The sequence below is a fragment of the Littorina saxatilis genome, linkage group LG2, assembly GCF_037325665.1.
Source record: "Littorina saxatilis isolate snail1 linkage group LG2, US_GU_Lsax_2.0, whole genome shotgun sequence".
NCBI lineage: Eukaryota > Metazoa > Mollusca > Gastropoda > Littorinimorpha > Littorinidae > Littorina > Littorina saxatilis.
Window position 1 is genome coordinate 57,454,710 of NC_090246.1, and position 26,551 is coordinate 57,481,260.

General features: G+C 42.4%; 1 protein-coding gene across 1 annotated transcript; it reads right to left on the reverse strand.

The window, feature by feature from the left end:
• Window positions 1–1,792: 1,792 nt before the first annotated feature.
• Window positions 1,793–26,361, reverse strand: LOC138959345 (mutS protein homolog 4-like). Its single transcript, XM_070330774.1, has 27 exons — window positions 26,312–26,361; window positions 25,465–25,529; window positions 23,956–24,130; window positions 23,270–23,505; window positions 22,703–22,851; window positions 22,374–22,497; window positions 22,005–22,071; window positions 20,838–20,959; window positions 20,278–20,421; window positions 19,155–19,309; window positions 18,132–18,248; window positions 17,569–17,688; window positions 17,310–17,322; window positions 16,844–16,897; window positions 16,021–16,205; window positions 15,017–15,029; window positions 14,732–14,777; window positions 14,250–14,374; window positions 13,254–13,342; window positions 11,798–11,845; window positions 11,172–11,339; window positions 10,466–10,538; window positions 9,431–9,495; window positions 9,126–9,196; window positions 8,095–8,198; window positions 3,590–3,678; window positions 1,793–3,183 (listed from the first exon to the last, which is right to left on the reverse strand). Exons 2-27 carry the CDS (start codon window positions 25,496–25,498, stop codon window positions 2,407–2,409), a joined length of 3,363 nt encoding a protein of 1,120 aa, XP_070186875.1. The 5' UTR covers window positions 25,499–25,529; window positions 26,312–26,361; the 3' UTR covers window positions 1,793–2,406.
• Between the last annotated feature and the right edge of the window lie 190 nt (window positions 26,362–26,551).

Sequence of the window (26,551 nt, forward strand, 5' to 3'; positions counted from 1 at the left end):
ACGTTGCCAGCCCTTCGTCTACTGACGTCACTACTGTTAATCCGTCAGTCGAACACTGTTTATGATAGTAGCCGCATTGTCAGACAGGACTTTGACCCGTGTCCGTGCCGCTGCAGGGGATACATTTTCGTTGTCCGCGCATTCCAGAACATGATCAAGGAGAATTAACGCCCGTGGTTTTGGTCGTCAGGGCCGTCAGACTGACCGTATGCGGTCATTGCACTGCCTTGAAACCACACCGTCTGAGGAGCTTCTATCATATTCATAGTGCCCTGCCGGGGCCGGTCGATCACAGTTTCCTACTACATAGCTTTACTGTATGTAGTAGCCCCGGCCAGGCACTTTGTTACAATCTCCTGTGCTTGAAACTCCATCGGGTCAGATTGTATTACCGTTTTTTGTGTGCATTGTGGCACAAACTTCTCACCAGTTCCGCTGTTTGTTTACATGCCTTGCCTTAATCTCTCGATGGTAAAAACCGGCTAGTATCGGGTCTGCCCTGCCTGGTCTGGTCAATACCGGTCGAAGCCGGCCGAAACTGAGGAAGAGTGTGTCAGTGTGCCTTGTGTGTGTGTGTGTGTGTGTGTGTTTGTTTGTGCCGTGTCTGAATGTTTGTGCTTGTATGGCTGTTTTGGAACTGATATTAACCGTCGCATTTTATCGACGATCAATTGAATATCCCAATAAAAGACAAAAGCATGCAGCATATTTTAAGCACTCGCTCGGATCGTATCAGTGAGAGTTCCGAATGCGGGCCGGGACCGGTTGACACAGGTCTCCCCAAAAAGCCTTGCAGTCGCAGAGCCACGAAAACAATTCTGCAAAATGCGGAAGAGCCGAATGTGTTCGCTCCTTTTCTGCTTGCTGTGCATTATTATGGGGGGCCAGGAGGCCCCCATTCATACGGATAGTTTCGAGGTTGACCATGGGCAGCGCCATTTTGTTGTGAAATACGTCATCAGTTTGTGTACACAGGAAGTTGTGACATCCGTCACCCTATGGGAGGGGTGAAGGCAACATTATTCATCAGTGGAAAGTTGTAAAATCCGTCACCCTATGGGAGGGGTGAAGGCAAAATTGGTCATCACTGAGTTTGTGTAACACAGGAAGTTGTGAAATACGTCACCCTATGGGAGGGGTAACGGCAAAATTGTTGAACAAAAACATCATAGGTCGAACTGTGCAGGGTCAACCGCGTTTAAAATAAATATATAATTAATTTTTTTTTTAATCCTAGGCCTGCGGCCAGGGGGGGGGGGGGGGGGGAAGTATACCGGTATCATTTGAGAATCAGACCAAATGAGAATTGAACCATTTGAGAACATCCTTTTTTTTTCAATCACAACATCGAAGGCCTGGGGCCCGGGGGGGGGGGGGGGGGGGGGGGTCACATGGTTTGTTTGTTTGTTTGTTTCAGACCCACACCCATATACACACATTTCACATTTAAACCATTTGTCGGCCCCCTGTCGATATTTATCGACTAAGTTCCTTGTTAATATTTCCTTTGGGGAACATTTGCTTTGCAAGATTGATGTGTCTGAGAGTGCGAGAGAGAGAGAGAGAGGGGGGGGGGGGGGGGAGAGACGAGACAGAGAAAGAGAGGTAGACACTGAGACACAGAGAGGGAGGAGGAGGAGGGGGGGGAGGAGATAGTGAAAGAGAGACAGACAGACAGATAGATACCGAGAGAGATAGAGGGAGAGAGACAGACAGAGAAAGAGAGAGAGAGACAGAGAGAAAGAGATCCGCAAACTTCTTGAAAGAACTGCATTTCATGTATTCCTTGTCGAACATAGAAAATAAAATATATTTTGCCACACTTTCCATAAAACCGCACAAAATGTAATCCATTAAATCTAAAAATTTGGGAATTAATAAGTGATAGGTCGCAACTTACACTGCGCTGTTCTCACAAACGTGACGCCTATTAGCTGGACAGGCTCCTTCATGCTCCTTCAAGGCTAAATGACGGTACAATTATAAGAAAGAAGGAAAGTCAGGTAAACTCGTCAACCTAAAAATGAATAACTAGAGCTATGGAACGGAAACAGAAAACTATTAAATAATGTGGAATTGCAATTCAAGTATTAGCAATGCATTTGCTTAACGTAACAAAAAGACGCACACAAATCGAATATGTGTACCTACAACTTTTAAATATAAATTTTTCTTCAAGTCTTTCAAAGACTTTAGGCATGTGACTGCCGCTAAAGCATGCACAAAGCTAAGTTTGATTTCACGCTATCTAGTTTCAAGACCTTTCCTAAAACCGGTCTTCAGACAATTTCAATTAAAGAGAAATCATTTTGCATCAGCATTGGCTTGGTTCTGCTCTTTTTTTGGCTTCCCTTGTGAGCATTCTGGCCAAGTGTTCGATGCATCCGCCAAACATGGCCGTTTCTGTCAGTGCTCTCCTGGGTAGTGCTGTTCTTCAAGCTCTTTTCCTTGGTGTTCTTTGAACAGTTGTCGACGAACAGGCAAAGCATAGATCTCTTGGGGAGTTGGGATTACTTCTCGTTGCTGATGTTGGCTCTGAGCCTCGTCGTTCCGCTGTGTATTTTGACTTGCTTGTGGCTGTTGAGCTAGGTCTTGAACATTGGCGTCGTGTCTCTGGTTTTCTATAGGCGTCTGCTTGCCAGGATTCTTGTCGCAATGTTGAGCGCCACCAACTTCACTTCGTGCAGGTTCTTGTTGTGATTGCTGATAATGTGGGTATTGGCTTTGATGAAGATCCGTATCTCTTCCTTGTGCATCTGATTCACGAGCCTGCTGAAGTTCTGTAGGCATTGCAGAAAGTTGGCGCTTGCGCCAGTGTTGTCTTTCATTTTTTTCGACATCTCGCTGGTATTGTTGTGGCCGTGTCTGCTGTGGATGTTGAGGTCGCTTCTGTGGGTGACTTTCTTCAACCTCTCTCTGGTATTGTTGTGGCCGTGTCTGCTTCTGCTGAGGTCGCACCTGTTGTTGACTTCCTCCACTAACAGCTTGTTGCTCTTGCTGTTGTCGTGCGGGGTTCTGCTGATGGGCATCGTTGTGCTGGCTGTACTGCTGCTGTAGACTAGTAAGGTAGGCCCTCAAGCTTCCCTCCTCCAGGCGAGAATTGCGGGCCAGCTGGATCAGTTTGGTGGCCAGCTTGAACACCGCTCTCTGATTCGCCACTTCGGGGTCCACCGCCTCACTTGTCTGCACACCATTTCAAAACGTATAATAGTAAATCACGCTACGTGTCACTCTTATTTTTAGTGTGTGTAACCCTTGTCTCTGCTTAGCCACTAAAGAAGAGACCATAAACAATAATAACCAACAAACCAATCTGCTTAACCACCGGAAGGAGGTTAGAGAAGGATTATGATACCAAGGTGGATTTCTGATCAAATGGACACTACTTTTGTCACAGACACGGGACCGAGATGAGATTATAAGATGATTTCACATCTTTACTTTCAGTACGTGTATAAAATGCCAGCTCTCTTCTGTCAGATGCTTTGTTTACTGCTTTAAGTCATCTATATTCAGCAACTGCCTGTATGTGGTGATACTTAATGATTTTGACCATTTACTTTCGTGTTGGTAAACGATCGATTCACACCTGTCTCAGTGTGTCCAGATGATGAGCCAGTTGTTGGGCATCTCGTAGCACGTCTACAGGCATTGTAGACATCTCAGCGAGCTTCAGACCTGAATATAAAATAAACACATGACCCAGTGATGCAAATGATGTACGTCTACTCGGAGCAAAACTAAGATTGCTGCTGTGCAAGAGTCCCGAGTTTAACTGTTCAACTATCCTGCGCATGAAGAGTCTTGTCATTACTGTCTTTTAAACAAACAACTACAGGCCTTTGGGAAAGTCAGATTTTGGTTATACTTTTGTGTGTTTACACTTCAAGTATGATATCATTTCAGCATTTCAAAACGTGAAAAGCACAGTTACCAGTTACTGCCAGTCACAACCAGTCACTACCAACCGTATATTTCCTGCGATATATTGTATGTTATGATATTTTGCAATGATGTTTAGCCATAGTTCGTTATACGCGTAGGTGTGCGAGAATATGTAAGCGCAGTGCTTTAAAGATGTCCATGTTATATAGTGCTATATGTTTTATGTAAAATCAATGTCTTGTTTGTATTATTGTTATGTACCACCCCTGAATTTCTCTATGAGATAATAAAGTATTCTTATTCTTATTCTTATTCTTACCATAGACACACGCGAACATTTTAAGACGACTTCCTTCTTAGGCTGTGAGCCTGACAAGGTAGACGACCGTTAGTCTAAGGGTGTCTACTTACTGTGCACAGCTAGAATTTCAGATTGTTAAAATCAGTCAAGCACTATATAAAGGTGACTTGCAACACACGACGGCACGATCGGAGAGGTCTTTGAGACTGAACTTGCTGACTAGCCATGTTGAAGAAGCACTATCGACATATTACCCGTGTACCGTATTAATCAAATGTACGCAGTATTGCATTTTTCCAAATAGTTGAATACGTTATTTTGACCAGAGAGGACAACCTCAGGGCCGGACTAGGCGAAGAGGAGGGGGGGGTTGCCAGTGGTGGCCCAGGGGGATGTCCCCCCTGGCGGCAGGGGCGGATCAGTTCATTTTATGACTGGGTTTTTTCAAAAGTATATTGTGAAGATATGTGTGTGAAGGCGCGAAGCGCCGAGCCGACGGCGCGAAGCGCCTAGCTTGCTAGGGGGGTCCGGGGGCATGCCCCCCCGGAAAATTTTGAAAAAAAGGATGCAAAATGGTGCAATCTGGTGCATTCTGAGGATGATCATTACCAGTTTCAGGCAGCAGATTTTGTCACTGATTAATACCCCAAAAATTGAAACTCAATGTAAAATAAAGAAATGCATACCTCATTCAATATTTTTATTTTTTGGCTGGGGGGGGGGGGGTCCGGAAACCCTATAACCCACCCACCCACCCCTCGTTGTGGGGGTCAGGGGGCGAAGCCCCCTGAAGCTGACGGGTAGGTCATATTCTGAGATAGGAAAATGGTCGCTCCTTGCATGAAACGGCATAAAATAAGCAATAATAAAAAATAAAAAAATAAGTAAGGTACATGTTTAGGCTAGGGGGGGGGGGGTTGCGCAACCCCCATAACCCCCCCGGTAGTCCGGCCCTGAACCTCTGAAGGCGGCCGGACGTCAACCCAAATCAATACGCCCCACGTCACTGCCGGGCCGGCGGACTTACCGAGCAGCACAGAGTGACGGAACAACACTCACAACGTCAGTAAGGCCAACAAAAACAAAAAAAATAGGTGTGGTTACGGTAACATAGCCAAACAAAATAGGGTAGGAAGGTAGGCAATCACTTTTTTTTTTTAACTTTTTTTTTCTAATGTGTACAAATTAAACCTACTTGACAGGGAAATAAGTGTGCGACTCGGGCGCTTTCGCTTTCATTGCGTTTTCTGCACTCGTTTACTTGGTTTTTTTTGTATTTTTTTGACAAATGTAATAAAAAGTTATAGGGTCGGCCCCCAAAAATAGGGTAGGTCGGGTTACCGTAACCACACCTATTTTTTTTTAGGCCTAACAGTGGACTAGATTGAGTCTCCTTGTGCCTTTGCTGTTATTTTTTTCTTTAATATCCTTACCTTGAAAATAATGACACCATTTTAGAAGACTTAGCGAATAAAAGTTGCTGCCATAAAGACGCCGTACAGCTGTAATGACGAATCCATTCTCGACCTTTGCGCGCGGCGCAACCGCTATTAATCAGTACAGTTACTAAAAGCAACCACTAACTGCTAATATGCGAGACACCCAGCATTTAAGTTTTTCGTGACTTCGAAATAGTCATTTCTGAACACAAAAACGTGTCTATCCTATGCGTGAAGTTGAGACACTGCTCCACAGAGTGACTAGTTGATTGCGTGATGGCTGGTTCCTCGGATGATGATCCAAGGATCAATGGGAAGGGAAGGAAGTCTTTGGCGGCATGCCCTCTGGTGACTAAGTAGGCCACTATTTGAACAGCACGCGGCTTCATAGGGCGCTATGCATTTAATTAAAGGCTCATCTCTTTTCGTGTAAGCGATCCTGTTCACCACCACCGGTCTGTTCAAACTTTGACACGGAATAAGAGAATCCTTCAACATAAACACGTGTTAAAAGTCAACAGCCTGGCTGCTTCCTGCGCACAGTTGGAATTGTTTCAGTGTTAATTTAATTTCCTAAGTGGCGCCTCCAGTGCATCAATGTGCTAAATTAATTCAGCAAAAAATACCGCTATGCGCAAAATACAGTTTCGCTTTTGAGATTTGATAGGCATCGAAGTGAAAGGATGTCCTTAAATCAGCAGTGGTTGTGCACATCGGAGTGCTTTCGCGAGAAGGAATGTATCAATCAATCAATCAATGAGTCTTATATCGCGCATATTCCGTGGGTACAGTTCTAGGCGCTCTGCAGTGATGCCGTGTGAGATGAAATTTTATACGGTCAGTAGATTGCAGCCATTTCGGCGCATATTTACCTTTCACGGCCTATTATTCCAAGTCACACGGGTATAGGTAGACAATTATTAACTGTGCCTAAGCAATTTTGCCAGGAAAGACCCCTTTGTCAATCGTGGGATCTTTAACGTGCACACCCAATGTAGTGTACACGGGGGGAGGTTCGGACACCGAAGAGAGTCTGCACACAAAGTTGACTCTGTGAAATAAATTTCCGCCGAACCTGGGATCGAACTCACGCTGACAGCGACCAACTGAATACAAATCCAGCGCGCTACCAACTGAGCTATATCCCCGCCCCTGTATCGTTAAGAGACTGTCCGCATGAGTCAACGATCATGAAGGATGACCGAGAAACTGGCACAGTGCAGTTGTTTTAATCATACAGAAACTGTGGACCCTGAGTCATTTAGTCACTTGACTTTGATTCACTAATGTTCGAGTCAGCAGCAAAGATTACATCTATAATACCTTCTTTGTTACTAAATTTGATGTCAGCACAGTGTGAGTTTGAATTGTCTGAGGCAGAGCGAAATTCCACTCATCGTCTCTATGTACAGATTATTCACAGTGACACGAAATCACTAAACACACAAAAAAGAACCGTTTAATTAACGCTTACCCCATCCTGAGAACAGAAAAAAGCCACACAAAAACAAGGTATCAATATATTCCAGGGAAACAAACTGTTGGGCGATATATATGTCACGGTAGAGACGAAGATCTGGTAGAAACGTCGTTTCTACCAGTAGAGACGACGATCGGAGTTTCTACCGGTAGAAACGACGATCGGAATAAAACGTTTGTGTGTGTGTGTGTGCAATGTAGGTGATTTTGTCAATTATGAACACAGTTCTATCTTACTGGAATGAACTCATTTCTAACGTTCCAAACTGTCTAGTGATGAGCAAGCCTTTTATGGGAGGGGGGGGGGGGGGAGAGGGAGGGAGAGAGTTCCCTTGTGTATTATTTTTGCTATATGAGTTGACTTTTACCAGCTGTTTTAAAGACTCTTGTGTATTAGTTGTGCTATGTGAGGTGACTTTTACCAGCGGTTTTAATGACAAGATCAAAGTTTCTCTCGCTTTCAACTCGCAACCATCTGTTTTAAAAACTCTTGTGTATTATTTCTTCGTTTCTACCGGTAGAAACGACGATCCTCGTCTCTACCGGTAGAAACGACGTTTCTACCAGATCTTCGTCTCTACCGTGACATATACGTGTGTGTCACTATGTTGGTCTTTGTGTTTGTATGTGCGTGCGTGAGTGAGTGTGGGTATATGTGTGCGGGTGCGTGCTCAAGTTGCGTGCGTGTGTGTGTGTGTGTGTGTGTGTGTGTGTGTGTGCGTATGTGTATGTGTTTGTGTGTGTGCTTGTTTTTTGCTTTTATAAAAGAGATGCAGACATAACAGAGGATAGAAATAGAGAGAAAAGAAAGGATGTCTGTACTTAATTTGTCTTCCCATAAAAAAAACCCACCTGTGTTGTGCATGTGGTATCTACAGAAGATAAAGAAATTACTTCAGAGACCGAGTGTGCCGGACAAAAACTAAATCACTGGGCTAACAAAAGAGTGGACAGTGTGCAAGTGACAAGTGGAATCCCCGGAGAACAGACCGTAGTGCTGTTCTGGCGTCTTTCCGCGTGACAGGACGTGAGTGTAGGTGATCTTCTCACAGCTCCCCTCGCGGCTGAATGTGCGCTGGACTTCAAAGAAGTAGCTTTGGGCAGAAACAATGAGTAATTATATATTGTTTGCAAGGAAAGTACACACTGACAGGGAGACAGACTGACTGACACACATACTGCACACACACACACACACACACACACACACACACACACACACACGCACACACACACACACATCTATCTATATATATATACGACTTGTGTGTGTGTGTGTGTGTGTGTGTGTGTGTGTGTGTGTGTGTGTGTCCGCGATGCACGGCCAAAGTTCTCGATGGATCTCTTTCAAATTTGGTGGCCATATTCAGGTACACCCCGGACACAACCTGGTCGAGGAGATATTTCAACACGTGCACTCAGCGCTGAACCGATTTTGGTTTTTCTCTGGATCCATTCCCAGTAACTCTTCCTTATCTTCTTCAGTGTATTCAGCGTTTATCTCCCTTCCTTCGTGTGGCGTCAATCCATATTCCCGTTTCTATTTTTAGAAGGTCACTGTCGACAACGCTCAATCCATATTCCCGTTATACTATTTTTAGAAGGTCACTGTCCCGGCGAAGCCGGGTATTACTCTTCTCCAGTGTTTTGCGCGTTTATCTCCCTTCCTTCGTGCGGTGCGCCGGCGAAGCCGGCGTACACCCGGCAAAGCCGGGTCCCCGGCGCAGCCGGGTATTCGGCTCGACTTCTTCCCGGCGAGGGGGGGCAGAGAAGTAAGAGAGAGAGCGTGCACTTTAAACATCATCCGTTGGAAAAAGCGATTGGTAGTAAAACTTACACCAGTTTTATTTTTACGCATAAATTATATATGTGAAGAGAAAGTTATCCCAGCAGGTGCCGCCTTTAATAACCCATCAGCTCATAACCCAAGCTGACACACTCTACCACTGACGACTGACATCATTATTGCTGATGGTTAGGTGCAATATATTATTGATGCCAGAGAGCGATAGATAACTTACTTTTCTACGTTGGCATACAGGTGGTCCATGGTAGTGATATCTTTAAAGTGGGTGACGAAGAAAGTAAAAGCCTGCAAAAGATATTTATACACATTTAAGCGTATTACAGCGCAGCACCACCATGTTCACACCAGTTTAGCTTATTTATACGATCTTTTATCATGATTTTTTCAACTCTCGAATCAAGCTTTAAAAAAAAACCATTTTAAAAAACACACACGCCACATTCACAATTGTTGCTACATCCCTTCGCTTTGTGAGACTTATCGTTGTATGTAGTGCACGGAAAGTAATAGAATACCAACCTTCGTCTTTAGCAGGTATTCGCAGATAGCCCAGCAGATTCCGACACCTTCTTCTGCACTGGTGCCTGTAAAACGAAAAAAGAAATGCTGACTACACTCAAAAACCGCTTGAACTTAAAGGCACACTCAGCTTCACGTAAACCATCAGTTTCTGGTCACAGACACTGTCACGCTTTTACACACAGTACAAACATTTTTTTCTTTTAAACACTCACCACTTGAGAACATTCTATATGCCCTCCGTAAAGAGCGAGCATTTTCCAAAGAATTTATTTTTGCGTTTGCGTGTCTAACCCACAATCGGACGCCTCGTTTTGGCGCTAGAACTAACTTTAAAATCTAAATAATAAATTGTCAGCTTGTTACACAAACATTCCTAAATCATAAAAGATTTCTTTTTTCATCAAGACAAGATCAGTGCAATTCGAAGTTTTGAAAGTTTGAAAAAAGGGAACCCGGAAGCAGCTATAGGTCACGCAAGGTCGTGTTTCCCCAAGCAGACGAATTTTCTGCATATCGCTTGCTTCTTTGAAGCCAACCGCCGCCGATAAGTTCGTGTGACTCGCAGTCGTTTGTTGCATTTTAGATTCAGGTACACAATAACGTGCTATTGCAAATACAGCGAGTCGCATTGAAATCACAAACTGACGACTAAATTGTGAAAAAAAGGAAAGTGGGTGACACGGGTCAACGATGGCTCAGGGGTAAAATAAACCACGGCATCTGGCGTGTGGTTTACGCGAGCTAAATAGCCATTCAAACGAACGGTGTCAATTAATGCTGTTAAATGCTATTGCAAGTGTGTTCCATAAGGTAAGAACTGGGTTTTTTTGTGAGAAGATTTAAATCGTTCTGTAAACCATTTGAGGCAGACTGGGGCTTTAATGATCTGGTTAAAAAGTTTGATTCACAAATACGCTTCTCCCTGTGTTCTTTTCTCTCATAGCTGTGCCCCAGCTTCTTCAGCTATAGCATGCAGTGAGTTTGGACACATGAAAACAAGAACAGGACTGTATAGTCAATAGAAATGGTTACCTCTTCCAAGTTCATCAATGATGATGAGCGAGTTGTTGGTGGAATTCTGCGTAATGTAATTCATCTCTTTCATCTGAAATTAAATAAAAGACAATAAATAAAATAAATAGCTACGCATACATGTACAATGTATATGGATACAAGTGGAGCAACATGGCGAGAAGTACAGATTTCTTTGTACAGCAGCACAGAAAAATGATAAATTCGGTCACGACGATAACACACCACTATTCAAATGAGTCGACTTTAGTCTCCTGGCTTGCTCACTGAAGGTTCTCTGTTAATATGCCCGTACTATCGGTGATGCCTCCGCTGACATTCAAATACAACGGTACCTATTACGAGAGGACACCCTCCCTCGAGTCCAGTCAGACACTTAAGGTATCATTTCATGAAAGGAATATTTGAGAAAATGTATAGATCAAAGGACCACACAAGTTGTCTTCTATTAGTAGGTGTCCTCTCGACGAAGGGGCTTCACATTTCAGGCACCACTGTATGATACAGAAACATGTGCACCATTCTTTTAAATTAAGTTAAATATAAAACTGACGAGAAAACAAGTGTTAACCACATACACGTGTGTGTGTGTCCGTGTGTGTTTCTGTGTGTGTGTGTTTCTGTGTGTGTGTGTGTGTGTGTTTGTGTGCGTGCGTGCGTGCGTGCGTGCCGGCTTGCGTGCGTGCGTGTGTGTGTGTGGCCTTACCTCCAGAGTGAAAGTAGATGAGTTGGTCTCCATGTCGTCATCACTGCCGACACGAGAGAAGATGTGTGAGGTGAGCCTAAAGGACGCGTACTCTGCGGGCACAAAGCTGCCGATCTGAGCCATGATCTGCAGCAAGGCCACCTGTCTCAGGTACGTCGACTTGCCACTCTGTGCACACATTCCTACTGTTAAAATTGTCACAAACCTGCTATGGCCAAATGCTAGTGTGTGTCTTATAGTCCCTATTGCTGAAATTGCAAGTCATATGATTAGCATGTCCAATAGCAACTTTGCATTTCAGAGTTTTGCAAAACTACAGCAACGGAGCATGGGACTGTATTTACACCGAGAGAGAGAGAGAGAGAGAGAGAGAGAGAGAGAGAGAGAGAGAGAGAGAGAGAGAGAGAGAGAGAGAGAGAGAGAGAGAGAGAGAGAGAGAGAGAGAGAGAGAGAGAGAGAGAGAGAGAGAGAGAGAGAGAGAGAGAGAGAGAGAAACCTACACACATATTTACTAATGGCGTCTGAAGGCGAAATCAATAACAAGATGCGAACATAATTCGACTTGGAATTATTAGAATTACATGTATTAAGCTCAAACACTTAAAGCCTTGCTCATTGGCACTCACCATGTTGGGACCAGTGATGACAACAAAGTTGCAATCCTCTGCCGCGTACTGAAAACACCAGTACATATCACCTGTTTTATTTAAACGCAGGATTCAAGAATAACTTGACAACACTGGTAACGATTTAAAAGACATCAAATGCGCAGCACTGGTTGGGGTGAAGATTGGGAAGCCGAAACACACACACACACACACACACACACACACACACACAAACACATGCACACACTCTCTCTCTCTCTTTCTCTTCTCACCATTTCACACACATAAGCACACATATCCTTGTCGAAACTCATTAGTCACGACTTGTTATTTAAGTCAAGGGGAGAAAAATAAGAGAAGCTTGAGAATATGTGTGTGTGTGTGTGTGTGTGTGTGTGTCAGTGTGTGTGTAGTGTGCCGTCTGTGTGAGCGTACGTCCATACTTGCGTGTCTGTTTGTCACGTGTCACGGCACTTGTCGTTGTGTTGTCTGTTGGTAAGCCTTCTTTTTACATTTAGTCAAGTTTTGACTAAATGTTTTAACATAGAGGGGGAATCGAGACGAGGGTCGTGGTGTATGTGTGTGTGTGTGTGTGTGTGTGTGTGTGTGTGTGTGTGTGTGTGTGTGTGTGTCTGTCTGTGCGTGTGTGTGTGTAGAGCGATTCAGACCAAACTACTGGACCGATCTTTATGAAATTTGACATGAGAGTTACTGGGAATGATATCCCCGGACGTTTTTTTCTTTTTATCGATAAATACTTTTGATGACGTCATATCCGGCTTTTTGTAAAAGTTGAGGTGGCACTGTCACACCCTCATTTTTCAATTAAATTGATTGAAATTTTGGCAAAGCAATCTTCGACGAAGGCCGGGGTTCGGTATTGCATTTCAGCTTGGTGGCTTAAAAACTAATGAGTGAGTTTGGTCATTAAAAATCCGAAACTTGTAATTAAAATTATTTTTTTATTAAACGATCCAAAAACAATTTCATCTTATTCTTCGTCATTTTCTGATTCGAAAAACATATACATATGTTATATTTGGATTAAAAACAAGCTCTGAAAATCAACAATATAAAAATTATGATCAAAATTAAATTTCCGAAATCGATTTAGTCTAAAAACAATTTCATCTTATTCCTTGTCGGTTCCTGATTCCAGAAACATATAGATAAATGTTTGGATTAAAAACACGCTCAGAAAGTTAAAACGAAGATAGGCACGGAAAAGCGTGCTATGCAGCACAGCGAACCCACTACCGCGCTAAACAGGCTCGTCAGTTTCACTCCGTTTTGCACAAGCGGCGGACTACGGTCATTGTAAAAAAAAAATGCAGTGCGTTCAGTTTCATTCTGTGAGTTCCACAGCTTGACTAAATGTAGTAATTTCGCCTTACGCGACTTGTTATATTGGTTAATTATGCATTTGTGAAATATATATTTTGTAATCTCTGGTCATTTGCAAACGTGTACTAACAGTGTTGTTGGGCACAGTATCTCCAATCTTCTCCAGCACTGGGTGACGTCCCATCTTGATAGCGAGAGTGTCGGTGAACTCGGGACACACTGAAAGCACACAGTACTAGTGTTGCAAAGCACGCAATGCAAACTATTGATCTTGACTCTGAACATAAAACAACGTTTGCCGCACATCCATAGAGCGTACATTATGCAGTTTATACCAAACAATCCGACAATGCAGAATGTGTATGCTTGAAGCAACTATTACTACTCATGTGCACTCAATCAAACGGTACTGTATAAGTGCACAAACAACATTCAGAACTTGACAGAAAGATTGACAAACACGCAAATATACCTCATCCCACTTAATCAATCAATCAATGAGGCTTATATCGCGCATATTCTGTGGGTACAGTTCTAGGCGCTCTGCAGTGATGCCGTGTGAGATGAAATTTTATACGGCCAGTAATTGCAGCCATTTCGGCGCATATTTACCTTTCACGGCCTATTATTCCAAGTCACACGGGTATAGGTAGACAATTATTAACTGTGCCTAAGCAATTTTTGCCAGGAAAGACCCTTTTGTCAATCGTGGGATCTTTAACGTGCACACCCAATGTAGTGCACACGGGGGGGAGTTCGGACACCGAAGAGAGTCTGCACACAAATTTGACTCTGAAATAAATTTCCGCCGAACCTGGGATCGAACTCACGCTGACAGCGGCCAACTGAATACAAATCCAGCGCGCTACCAACTGAGCTATATCCCCGCCCCCTTAACCCTTGATCCATCCTTTTAGTCAGTAAGAATTACACTCAACAGACCAAGAGCAGAGGAAAAGCTTCGTAAATGGATTTATAGAAAAGAAGAAAGAAAAAAACCAAGAAAATGAACAATTCTCACCACAACATGTATTCAGCCCTAACCAACCACCTTCAGCACCCGCCCCCCCCCCCCCCCCCTCCACGCACAACGACCAACCAACCAACCAAAAATACCAGAACTAACCATAGGAAGAAAGTGTGCAGGCATGAGCAAAAGCCAGAAGTACATCCAGATTGGCGACAATCTCAGACAGATTGTAGAGCACAGACATGAACTCTCGCACTGACGCCAGCAGTTCTTTCATCACTCTGCAGACATGTTTGCGATTAAGCAAGCAAAATTATGGTGATAAAAACGCAGACACAACAGAGAAAATTGACTGGCAAATTTAGAAGCGCGGGGGGATGGGTGCACATCATATCAAAACAATTTCGTAGTAACTTAAGTGCACATAGTTATAGTTAAGTCTGTACAGTCATGTCTGATCTTTTACTAAAAGACATGAAGTCATCTCAGTGTGAAATCTCTCTAATCATCTCAAGTTCTTCATTTCAAATTCATTACTCTGTGGACATATTATTGCTTTTTGCATGGATGCGATTTGTTTTGGATTTTTTAGTGAGAATTGGAGCACACCTTGTTAATGTTACTGTGAATGTACGTACATGTTGGTCATCATGAAGATTTCATCTAGCGAACTTTTGATACGATCTGAAAATGTAAAACCCAGTTTACTTGAATGTAAACTTCAAACATGAACAATTGAACACAGAATCACACCTTAGCACAAACTGACATACAGATCCTCTCTGGGAAAATAGTGAGAGAGAAAAAGGTCAAAGAACGCATTAGAATATACACCGAACTTTCATTCATGTCTATTTCACTCTTATTATCCTTTGTGTTTTAAACGGCAAGTATATGGTGGGAAAATATACGTTATCACTTACCATTCAGTCTGATCTGGAAAGAAAGAAGAAAGAATGGAATGCATGGTTAAAAAAGAAGTAGCACCACAAGCTATCATAAACTCAATCAGTAAGTCGGTCAATATCTGATATCAGACTTGAACCACAATGTTCTCCTGGTACACATCTAAACCATTTACTCAGATCAAGAAAACATTCATCTGAAGATTTGTTTGTTTGTTTGTTTGCTTAACGCCCAGCCGACCACGAAGGGCCATATCAGGGCGGTGCTGCTTTGACATATAACGTGCGCCACACACAAGACAGAAGTCGCAGCACAGGCTTCATGTCTCACCCAGTCACATTATTCTGACACCGGACCAACCAGTCCTAGCACTAACCCCATTATGCCAGACGCCAGGCGGAGCAGCCACTAGATTGCCAATTTTAAAGTCTTAGGTATGACCCGGCCGGGGTTCGAACCCACGACCTCCCGATCACGGGGCGGACGCCTTACCACTAGGCCAACCGTGCCGGTATTCATCTGAAGATACGAGAAGACTTACTCCATTGCAATAAAATGAACCAATACTAATTTGATATTTCTACGTGCTGAAAGCCTACCTTCATTGACAAATATACACAATCCAGCAACAAAAACGCAAATACAGCCTCATTGTGCGTCGCAAATAGCCTCGTGAAAACAGTACATCGCCGTCTCAGATCTGGTCAGGCTTTTACATGGGATAAGACCATCCATCCACTTGGTCACATATCAAAAATGAAAAGCTCTCTTTTTGCACAGTGGTATTTTTTGGGTAAGAATTAATTTCATAATAGGCACTGGTGCCCTTTTCCTGAAATTAACTCATAACAAAATTCCAACTCATCAAAGCATGCAGTCTTGATGTTGATTTTTTTTATGTGACCAAGTAGAACGTGTTAAAACCTAGCCAGATCAAAGACGAACTGTTTTTATGAGGCGGAGGGGGCCTTAAACTGAATTTCGACAATGCGACATATAACTGAAAACAAGACCAACTGACCAGGTCAGCAGTGGTGAAGTTGAGCGTGTTCTTGTACTTGGTGACTTTGATGAAGACGGGAGGCAGGTCCTTGGCACCGACGCTGTTCTTGCCTCCACAGTACAGCTGGATGTAGAAACCTCGCACTGTGCTGAATGCAGACTTCAGTGGCAGGTTGTACTGTTTTCCCAGCTGCTTGATCATGTCTGTTGAATATAGAATCGCTTTTCATAAGATACAAACGCAACGGATTGCAGGGGGGGGGGGGGGGGGGGGGGGGGGGGGGTTCCGGGGTTTCCTGACACCCCCCCAGCCTAAAAAAAATCTTCTTTTTTTGAAATAAATAAATTTGACACAAAAGAAAAAATATGGCAGATTGCACCAGATTTCTCAATTGTCCTTGTTTTTATCACAATTTTCCGGGGGGACATGCCCCCGGACCCCCTAGGAGCCGGCCTTTGTCTTCTTAAGTGACAGTTTTGGAAGGTAGTTGGGTAATTTGTTGGCTCAGGTTACACCAGATCGGTAAATTTTCCTCGTTTTGATCCAAATTTGTTTTCTTAAATTAACTTTTTGGAAGATGTATTTGGGGTAGTTTCTTGGCTCAGATTGCACCAGATTGCTCCATTTTCCTTGCTTTTATCGCGTCGTCCATCTGTCCCTAAAAGAAATGGACATGGAAACACCCCCTTAAAAAAAGATGTGATCCGCCCCTGGATTGAGTTCTAGTATTGGACTAAATCAACTGGCTGCCTATTGTTCAGTTTAAGTCAACATCAACACAAACATGGAATCGATTGACAATCATAATAATTTCATATGGAGCAATAAGGTCGACTCTTACCTGAAAGGTCATCCACAATTTCTGTGTATGCTCTCCTTGCAACGTCTAACAGACCTGGAAAGTCAAAAATAGTATCATGCATCCAAGGTTCTGGCATTAAGAGAAACAGCTCAACATTAATAACTGTATCTAGGAAGCACTTTTAACACCTGAACAAGAACAACAGTAATTTTGTTTATATGCGGTTCGCTTACGTATACATTTCAGAAGACATTTTCGTGTGCATATTCTGTTCACGACACATTTAACAGACAGCAGCTTTTACAGTTGTTCATTACATTAAAGTAACACAATAATCACTGACAGTGAGGTACTCATACGATACATATCCACAGCGAAATATGGTCCATATTTTGAAAGTAACAAAAAAGGAAATAGGAAGTTCAAAGCAGTTTATGCAAAATGTCGATCATGGAAATGAGTCTGCAAACAAGCATAACAACAAAAACGTGAACGTAAAACTTACCATTCACCCCTGGCTATAACACAGAGAAACAAAACATGTGTTACACTCGTCATTTGACAACATCGCTGAAAACAGTACGACAATGCAAAGAATGCTCGTTCAACCACCACCACTTCTGCATACTCAAATGTCCATTCCATTCTAACGCTTGGCTATATGTCAAAGTTACACGACGAAGAAGGAAACAAAAATGTAGGATTGTTTTGATTTTTGAAACATGGTCACAAGATACACGCGTCACATCATGCCATATACTTACTTTTACTGCGAAACATTTCTGTATTCTCATTGGTAAGGTTCCCTTCTGATATTTTGTGTCCTCATGAATAATGAGGTTGATCTTGGACATGATCAGCTCAAAGCGTGCATCCTCCAGTGCCTGCAATATTACAAAGAAGTCAGGTGTCAGTATCTTTTCAGGTGTCCATATAGCTATCGTAAGATACTCAGCTTCGTGTAAGCAGGGATAAACAAGACACCGTTGCTTGAACTGAATTTTCTTAAGCCAAACCTTGACAGAAAGACAGGAAGGAAGGGGAAAGCTAGGGCACCCTAGGGTTCCTTTGGCATGTCGCGTTAATGATACAGTCCAGCAGTATCACCAACCACTTTGGGTTGTAAAGTGTGGTTCACACATAAAATGAACTTTTGGACTTGGATGCAGTTTATTTTCTTCTGAGTTTGTTGTTCGCTTGCTGTTTTATATCGTGTTGCCGCTTCTTTTCCAACTATACTCGTAAAGATATAAGCTGATATTGATTAAAAAAATAACTGCATACAGTCTCTAGACAGTTCACAGTAACAATACCAAACACCACTAACCTTGCAATAGGCTTTGAGCAGTGGATTCTCGCAGTCCTTCAGGAACTCACACAACACAGGCACCAGTCCCAACACGTGCTTGAGACAGATGACAGTGTTGATGTTGGACTCTGCCACCTTAAGACACAAAATATAACTTGTCACAAGCCATAAGACATCATATTGTTCACACAACATAAATAATGTATGGAGCTTGGACTTTTCTTGAATAAGCCTTTGATTTTGACCACAGTTTAATTTATTTCTGATAAGCTTCCTTGCCACAGAAATTATGTGTTAACATATACTTTAACTTACCTTGATGACTCTTGGCGTTCCTGTGCCTCGGTGTGAGTGTTTTTTGGCTCACGTAAGTGTAGCCTATGCGATGCTAACTTTTGTCTGTCTGTGCGTGCGTGCGTGCGTGCGTATACATACATATGTATGTATGTATGTCTGTGGTAGAAACTTTAACATTTCGTCATTTGAAGACGTCACATTATGACGTAAGAGGGTTAGACGTCACGCGAAGGAATTACTGAAAGTCTCGGTCATTATTTTGAGCGGGCCGAGACTAGTTGGCTGTCGTGTCCCTGTAAGTAGGCTACATGCAGACAGACAGATCTAGATCTAGTGTCTCGCTTTCTTGCACAGTGTCACCTATGCTTACTGTGTGTGTGTGTATGTGTGACGGAGTGATTGAGTTTGTGTTACTGTTTGTCGATTTCTTACGTGAGCCTTGAAGGCTTCGCCTCTTGTTTCACCTCTTTTAACCGCAACATTAATGCACATTTCTGAAGAAAACTGGGCCATAAAAATAATTTATTCTGTATTCAATCACAAATGAAATACACAGTGGCATCTGCCATGTCAGGCCCCTCCGATGACAGGAAACGTCTCACGAAAGGGCACTTTCTGTTGTCCCTTTGTCTATTTGTTGTTAACCAAAATATACCTGTCATGAAACGCCTCTAGCAATGTAAGGACTCTTTTGGGTGGTCCCAATGGTGTCCTTTCATCACAGGTAGCATTGTATAAACGCACCTTAACACAGTCCTGCTTGGCGATCTGAACGCAGTGGGAAATTATGTGGTCGACGTCGAGAAACTTGCCCATCACACCTTCCAGGTTGTAGAAGACCTCGGCCTTCTCTGTCAACTCCCTCACGACGTCCTGACGCATTGTCACAGTTTCCAGGTCTGTTCTCACGAGGAGTGTTCAAAGATGAGACATCAGTGAATGAGGGTCTCACTTCAACCAAAAATCTTGCTAATCAATAACGTAAAAGCTATATTCAAACCGCATCTGTGCTGTCTGTTCCTGTGGTGATTTCAGACTACTGTTGGGTGCTACGTATCCTGCAATACCAGGTGTAATTTTTAACTTTGCAGTTTATCTGAAAGTAACAAGACCTGTGGCATTTTTTTCTCCGTGTTCAAAGAATAACACATAAACAAACGAACTAACATAACAGAACAGGGCGTCCGGAATAATGGTCAAAAGGGCATACAACAAACAGCATTAGACCGCGATTTGAAAATGACAACGAGCCTGCCGCAGCAATAGACTCCAAGCATACAACCTGTTTACCCAATGAAGGTTTTAGAATGTTAGACCTGAGCATGCGAGCACAAAGAATAACAAATAAACAAACGAACAAACGTAACCGAGAAGGTCTTTCCGAATTATGGTAAAAAGAACAGGGCATACACTATACTCTTCCGCGAATTTGACAATGACAACGAGCCTGCAGGGCGGGTATGTAGCTCAGTCGGTAGCGCGCTGGATTTGTATCCAGTTGGCCGCTGTCAGCGTGAGTTCGTCCCCACGTTCGGCGAGAGATTTATTTCTCAGAGTCAACTTTGTGTGCAGACTCTCCTCGGTGTCCGAATACCCCCGTGTGTACACGCAAGCACAAGACCAAGTGCGCACGAAAAAGATCCTGTAATCCATGTCAGAGTTTGGTTGGTTATAGAAACACGAAAATACCCAGCATGCTTCCTCCGAAAACGGCGTATGGCTGCCTAAATGGCAGGTTAAAAAACGGTCCTACACGTAACATTCCACTCGTGCAAAAAACACGAGTGTACGTGGGAGTTTCAGCCCACGAACGCAGAAGAAGAAGAACAACGAGTCTGCAGCAGCAAAAGACTTCAAAAATGTTTACCTGAGGAAGGTTGGAGAATGTTAGACCTGAGCATGCGAGCACCTCCCGGGGTGCGAGTGTAGTTCAACACGCCGTACAGAGTATGGCTGCTCTTGGGGTCTCTCAGGTTCTCCAGCAGCTCAAGGTTCCTGGCTGTCACTGCATCTGTATCCCAAATATAGTGTGTCTATCTTCATCAAAGGGTCTATCTATCTCTTGGTATCTTCTAATAATGCCTGCATATTGTTTTGCTGCTACAGTATCAGTTTCACTTATAATTGGGACTTGGTTGCTACTCAGGGAACTGGCATAAAACAATGTGATGCCAGTTTGATCATAATTTCAATTGGTTCAACGATACCCACATGTCTGTGCATAATTATGGATGTAAAATGTGAGGCCAGACTTGTTCGTGATGTAGGCCTACAGCATGCAGTTACGTGGAGTCTTCAACCAACTTTCATTGTTGCATCTTTTTTCCCCAGCAGCAGACGAGGTATTACATGTTCTAATGTTGGCCGTTTAGTTGGACATGGTGTAACATACAAGACTTTCAACAACAAGAAAAATCAGTAGATTACCAATCATGGTGGTGTGATCACCTCCCTTGAAAACGACCTTCAGAGAGCTTGGAGCAAACGTGATGTTCTGAATGAATTCCACGTATTTCAACAAGGCTGCGGCTGTTGCCAGGCAGTAATATCTGTAAGACAAGATCATGTACTTGAAAAATCATCATCATCATCATCATCATCATCATCATCATCATCATCCACCTGTTGCATACACATTCTATCTTAGGCACAAGGCGTCCAGGATAGGTATTCCAGGGCAGCCATAGGGCAATACGGCGTAGCATGGGATATCCAAGGGATATCCAAGAAGAGCAACCGCGGATGTCAGCAGGCAGAGAATTTTAAACAGAAGGGGCTTGGTATTTAAAGGAATTCTTTCCGTATTTTTGTAGTTTGAAGAGCTTTTCAGAGCTTTGCAGTACCGAGGATAGATATTTGGGAAGGGTATTGCCAAAATGCCGAAATGCGCTTTGTAAGATGCCGTGAGATCCGCAAAATTTCTTATTGGCCATTTCCCCATGATCATGCTAACCCCCACAGGCATGCGCAGACTATACCCAGGATACGCCAGGAAGCCCTTGAAGCCACAGCATACCGTACTCTGTGTGGCCTTAAGGGCATACAAATGTGTATGCATCGGATCATCATCATCATCATCATCATCATCATCATCATCATCATCATCATCATCATCATCACAATAGAACCAGGCACGTTCATCATCATCACAATAGAACCAGACACGTTCATTTCTGCTTAATTTTTCTGATACATACCATGATGGGAATCGTTCAATGCGTGGACATAACGTGCATAAAGAAACTGTTCGGCAATCTAATCATGCATGTTACATCAAAGCAACACGCAAGCACAACAGCAGAAACGTAACCTGGATTTTTTTTAATCACCCTCTGTGTATGTTTCTGTGTTTGTTTGTTTCTGTCTGTGTGTATGTATTTCTGTGTGTGTTTTTCGTTTCTGTGAGTGTCTGTTTGTTTCTGTGTGTGAGTGTGTATGTGCGTAGGTACGTGCGTGCGTGTGTGTGCGTGCGTGCGTGCGTGAGTGCGTGTGTGTGTGTGTGCCAGTATGTTCGTGGGTGTGTGCGTGCATACATGCGTGTGTGTTTCTGTACTGACACGACAGTGCAGACACAAAATTATCTTTGTTGCTCACTTTGCTGCAACCTCCATTTCCACCGTTCTGTAATCCGACAGACACAGCTGGTTGATGTATTGTAAACCTGAAACCCACCGAGATAACATGATGACGATGATACTGTCAACTCAAGGTGACATTAGGATATTCTTTTTCAAGTGCGTGTACAGGTGTATACCAACGTGAATTCTAACTTGTGTTTTAATGCGCATACTAATTGTACGACACTTCTGTGACAAGAATTGTATCCTGAAACAATCTCCTTTTTCTCGGTGATCTTCTCACGGTCTGTCCAGTTTACGACCGACATGATCATTAATCTATTGTCCACAAGTCACAAAGCATAATACCCAATGGCTTTTTATTAGTACAGTAAGTTAATACAACCTTTCGTTTCATTGAAATATCTACGCTGAACAGTGGAAATGGTGCTGTTCTGAAACTGTTCACTGATCATCTGGAAAAGCTTTGTGGCGTTTCCACTTTCACAAGCTGTGTTTGGAAGGACAATCTGTAACAGAAACCAAACAAATTAATAATCTCGATAGTTTTTCTCAAGTGGCGAAAACGGAAGAAAAATGCAGCAAAGTATAACATGAATATTGGTCTTTGAAAAATTCTTCTGCTCCAACAGAAGAAAGCATAAACAGTGCCCGTGGTAAGAATGTTTTAACCATACTGGCATTGAAAAGCACAATACTCATCAGAAGAATTACCTCTAGTGGCTTGAGGATCTGTAGCTTGTTGATGGTCTTGGAGTACCTCGGGGTGTCCGAGAACTGGGACATGGTCAGCACTGGACTTTTGAGGTCAATGCTCGCCATGCCGATCTCACCTCGCGCTAGTCCGCGGCCCTCCACAATAGCTGTCATGGACAAGCAAAATGATAATTTCAGCGCTTGGCTGACGATGTATGGAGCTACAAAAATCCGAATAAAAAATACAAATCCAAAACGTATACTTTTTAAAAAAAAAAGTGCCATTGTCGTTCCTTCTGTATGCGCATTAACTTTTGTTTCTGACAAAGGTAACCCTTGTCGCCGAGTTTGCAAAAAATCAATCAAACAATCAATTAATCAATCAATCAATTAATCAATCAATCAGCCAGTCATTCATTCATTCATTTATCAATAAAACATTAAAAAACCATTTGCAGACATTACGCGTCCAAGAAAGCTATCAAGGTAGGGAATAAATCCGCAAAAATAAAATACTTCAGTGTGTGTTAGTTCTTTTTGAGAAATAATACCCGTTTCACTTGACAACTGTCCTGTATTTCTTACCCACAATGACACTACTAGCACTATCCATAGCAGGTGTCATGCTGCCTGAAGTATAAGGTGTCCTCGGAGTTCTTCGAGCAGCAGGTGTGCGAGGTGTTTTAAAGGTGCCAGGTGTACGAGGTGTTTTAAAGGTGCCAGGTGTTTTCGACCGGGAGGAAAAGGACCCCCCAGTGAACCTGGCAGGTGTCTGAATGCTGCTGCTTCTGCTGGAACTCGTCCCTGCTTTTGCATTGCCACTGTTGATGGTTTGAGATAAATGTCTGTGGTCAATCACAGTTATAGTGAGAGGGAGCTACCTTCTATAACCTGCGGACATTTTTTCGATTGCAAGTTATACATATAATACAATCTTAAGAATGTTTTTTTCATTTCGAGCTATGAAGATACTACATGTATCTTGATAGTTAAAGAAAGTATATATCACTCACTAAATTATTTTAAGACAAAGTTGTTTAGCATTCTGCGTGGTGATCGTTCAGCACTTACTGTTCTTATTGGAAGAAGTGAGACAACAAGCAACATGCGTTTTTACTGCGATTTGTATTCGTACGGATTCCATGTGCAAACGACATTGCAAATGAATGCAAGCAGATTCCTTATTTAAAAACGTCAGATGCCAAGCATTATTATACTGTTCCTCAAGCACAATGAAGCCTACTTTGATACATCGATTCAAGATCAACAACCTGGCGTTGGAGGAAGAAGTATAGGGTTGGGCAGTTCCAGTGCTGGTTTCTGTGGACACTTTCTGCACAGCGTGTGGGAGTGTTGTGGAGGAGGTACTGCCGTCATTCTTGCTGCTGCTGCTGGTACTGCTTGTGGAACTGGTGCACGTGTCAGGTGTCTCCAGCAGACCAAAACCTATAACAGCAGAATCTGTATTAATGTATTCACTTCTACATTACATTTAGTTTAATAATATCTTGTAAATTATGTAACACAGTGAATGTCAGAATGATTATACGCATTCATCAAGCTTCGGTGATTATTTGTCGACTGATACAATTCAGTTGCAGGGAAGTGTCAACATATAATCCAAAAAACATGAATATAATGCAGCAAAACATATGACTTTAAATATAAACAAGTCGCGTAAGGCGAAAATACAATATTTAGTCAAGTAGCTGTCGAACTCACAGAATGAAACTGAACGCAATGCCATTTTTCAGCAAGACCGTATACTCGTAGCATCGTCAGTCCACCGCTCATGGCAAAGGCAGTGAAATTGACAAGAAGAGCGGGGTAGTAGTTGCGCTAAGAAGGATAGCACGCTTTTCTGTACCTCTCTTTGTTTTAACTTTCTGAGCGTGTTTTTAATCCAAACATATCATATCTATATGTTTTTGGAATCAGGAACCGACAAGGAATAAGATGAAAGTGTTTTTAAATTGATTTGGACAATTTAATTTTGATAATAATTTTTATATATTTAATTTTCAGAGCTTGTTTTTAATCCAAATATAACATATTTATATGTTTTTGGAATCAGCAAATGATGGAGAATAAGATAAACGTAAATTTGGATCGTTTTATAAATTTTTATTTTTTTTTACAATTTTCAGATTTTTAATGACCAAAGTCATTAATTAATTTTTAAGCCACCAAGCTGAAATGCAATACCGAAGTCCGGGCTTTGTCGAAGATTACTTGACCAAAATTTCAACCAATTTGGTTGAAAAATGAGGGCGTGACAGTGCCGCCTCAACTTTCACGAAAAGCCGGATATGACGTCATCAAAGACATTTATCAAAAAAATGAAAAAAACGTTCGGGGATTTCATACCCAGGAACTCTCATGTCAAATTTCATAAAGATCGGTCCAGTAGTTTAGTCTGAATCGCTCTACACACACACACAGACACACACACACACACACACACACACGCACACACGCACACACGCACATACACCACGACCCTCGTTTCGATTCCCCCTCGATGTTAAAATATTTAGTCAAAACTTGACTAAATATAAAAATAACAATTAAAGTACATTTAGAAAGGCTGAAAAATCAGTTTATATAAATGTAAACCGCGCAGTTCAGCTTTTTCTTTTACCCACATGTTTTCCCAAGCTGACTAGAAATACAATTCATCTACTTTGTGGCATACACACACAAAGCCCACATCAAATCAAGAAACTGATTAATAAAAGAAGAAAATAGATTTAACCAAATAGTAATTAATACACGCTCACTATATTTTGCTGCTTTCGCTTGCTTGCCGTTCATTCTTGTGCCTGCCAAAACTGAAAATACAGATCTGCACAACAGGTGTACGACTAATCACAAACACGTGTATACACATGCACACAATTACCCCACGTACACACAAAAACGGTGGTAATCTTGAACTTTAGCGTGTTAAATTCATAGCTCAGAATCCAGTGACATTCTTTAATTATTTTTGATAAAGTCCATGTAAGCAAGCCAAAGAACATTTGTCGTGAAATTAATTGACGGATTGAGCTCCAAACCTAAGCATAATTAATTAATTTGGTTGTTCAATCGACGAAAATGCACCGAAAATGGCGTACGTTGTCAACCATGGGACATCATTTACACGAAAGAGTTGTCTCCCTTGTTCGCTCAGACGGATATTTCCTTCTTTGACCCATGTAAACGAAATGCATTCGTACAGTTCATCGGAGTTCATTCCGTAACTTCAAAGGGATCTAAAATGACTTGTTATGATAACAAGTGCAGGTTCTACAAACTGATTTGGAGACTTAAATGCTTCTGAATTATGAGTTATGAACTGATTTAACACGCTAAAGTTCAAGAGACTTTACCAAAACGGTTGCCATCATTACTTGTGTCCTTAGAATTATAAGTGTTAATGTCTATTTATCATTAATGCAATTCCCAAAGCTGTTCTTGAGATGGACGATAAGCCAACTTGACAATTTTCTGATCAGTCCACCTTACTGCCCGTGATCAGTCTAGATCTTCAAAAATTCGAACACATTTTTAGTATAATACTTCTATTTTACACATTGTAGCCTAAACGTTGCCCAAGGCATACTATCTAAAAGATCATCATACCACAAAGTGCATTCCAAATTACGCCATAAGTTCCATTGGTAAATCTAACACAACCAACGTACCTGTCGTCTGCTTCGGGGACTTTGTCACGTGACCATTACGTCATCCATTAGTGCACTTGCACCGATGGAGAGAGGCCTGCTTTCCGGCTGATGCAATGATACGGGGAACCAAACACACACACAAGAAAGAAAGAGTGAGAAAGAGAGACAGGCAGACAGACAGACAGACAGACAGAGA

Excerpts from the sequence above, each read along its gene's own strand:
- LOC138959345 (XM_070330774.1), bottom strand. The coding sequence starts at position 25,498 with ATGAACGGCAAGCAAGCGAAAGCAGCAAAATATA. Across the intron at positions 16,206-16,843 it reads AATTGTGGATGACCTTTCAG|ACATGATCAAGCAGCTGGGA; the intron begins GTAAGAGTCGAC and ends TATATTCAACAG. Across the intron at positions 14,375-14,731 it reads ATCTTCATGATGACCAACAT|AGTGATGAAAGAACTGCTGG; the intron begins GTACGTACATTC and ends ACATGTCTGCAG.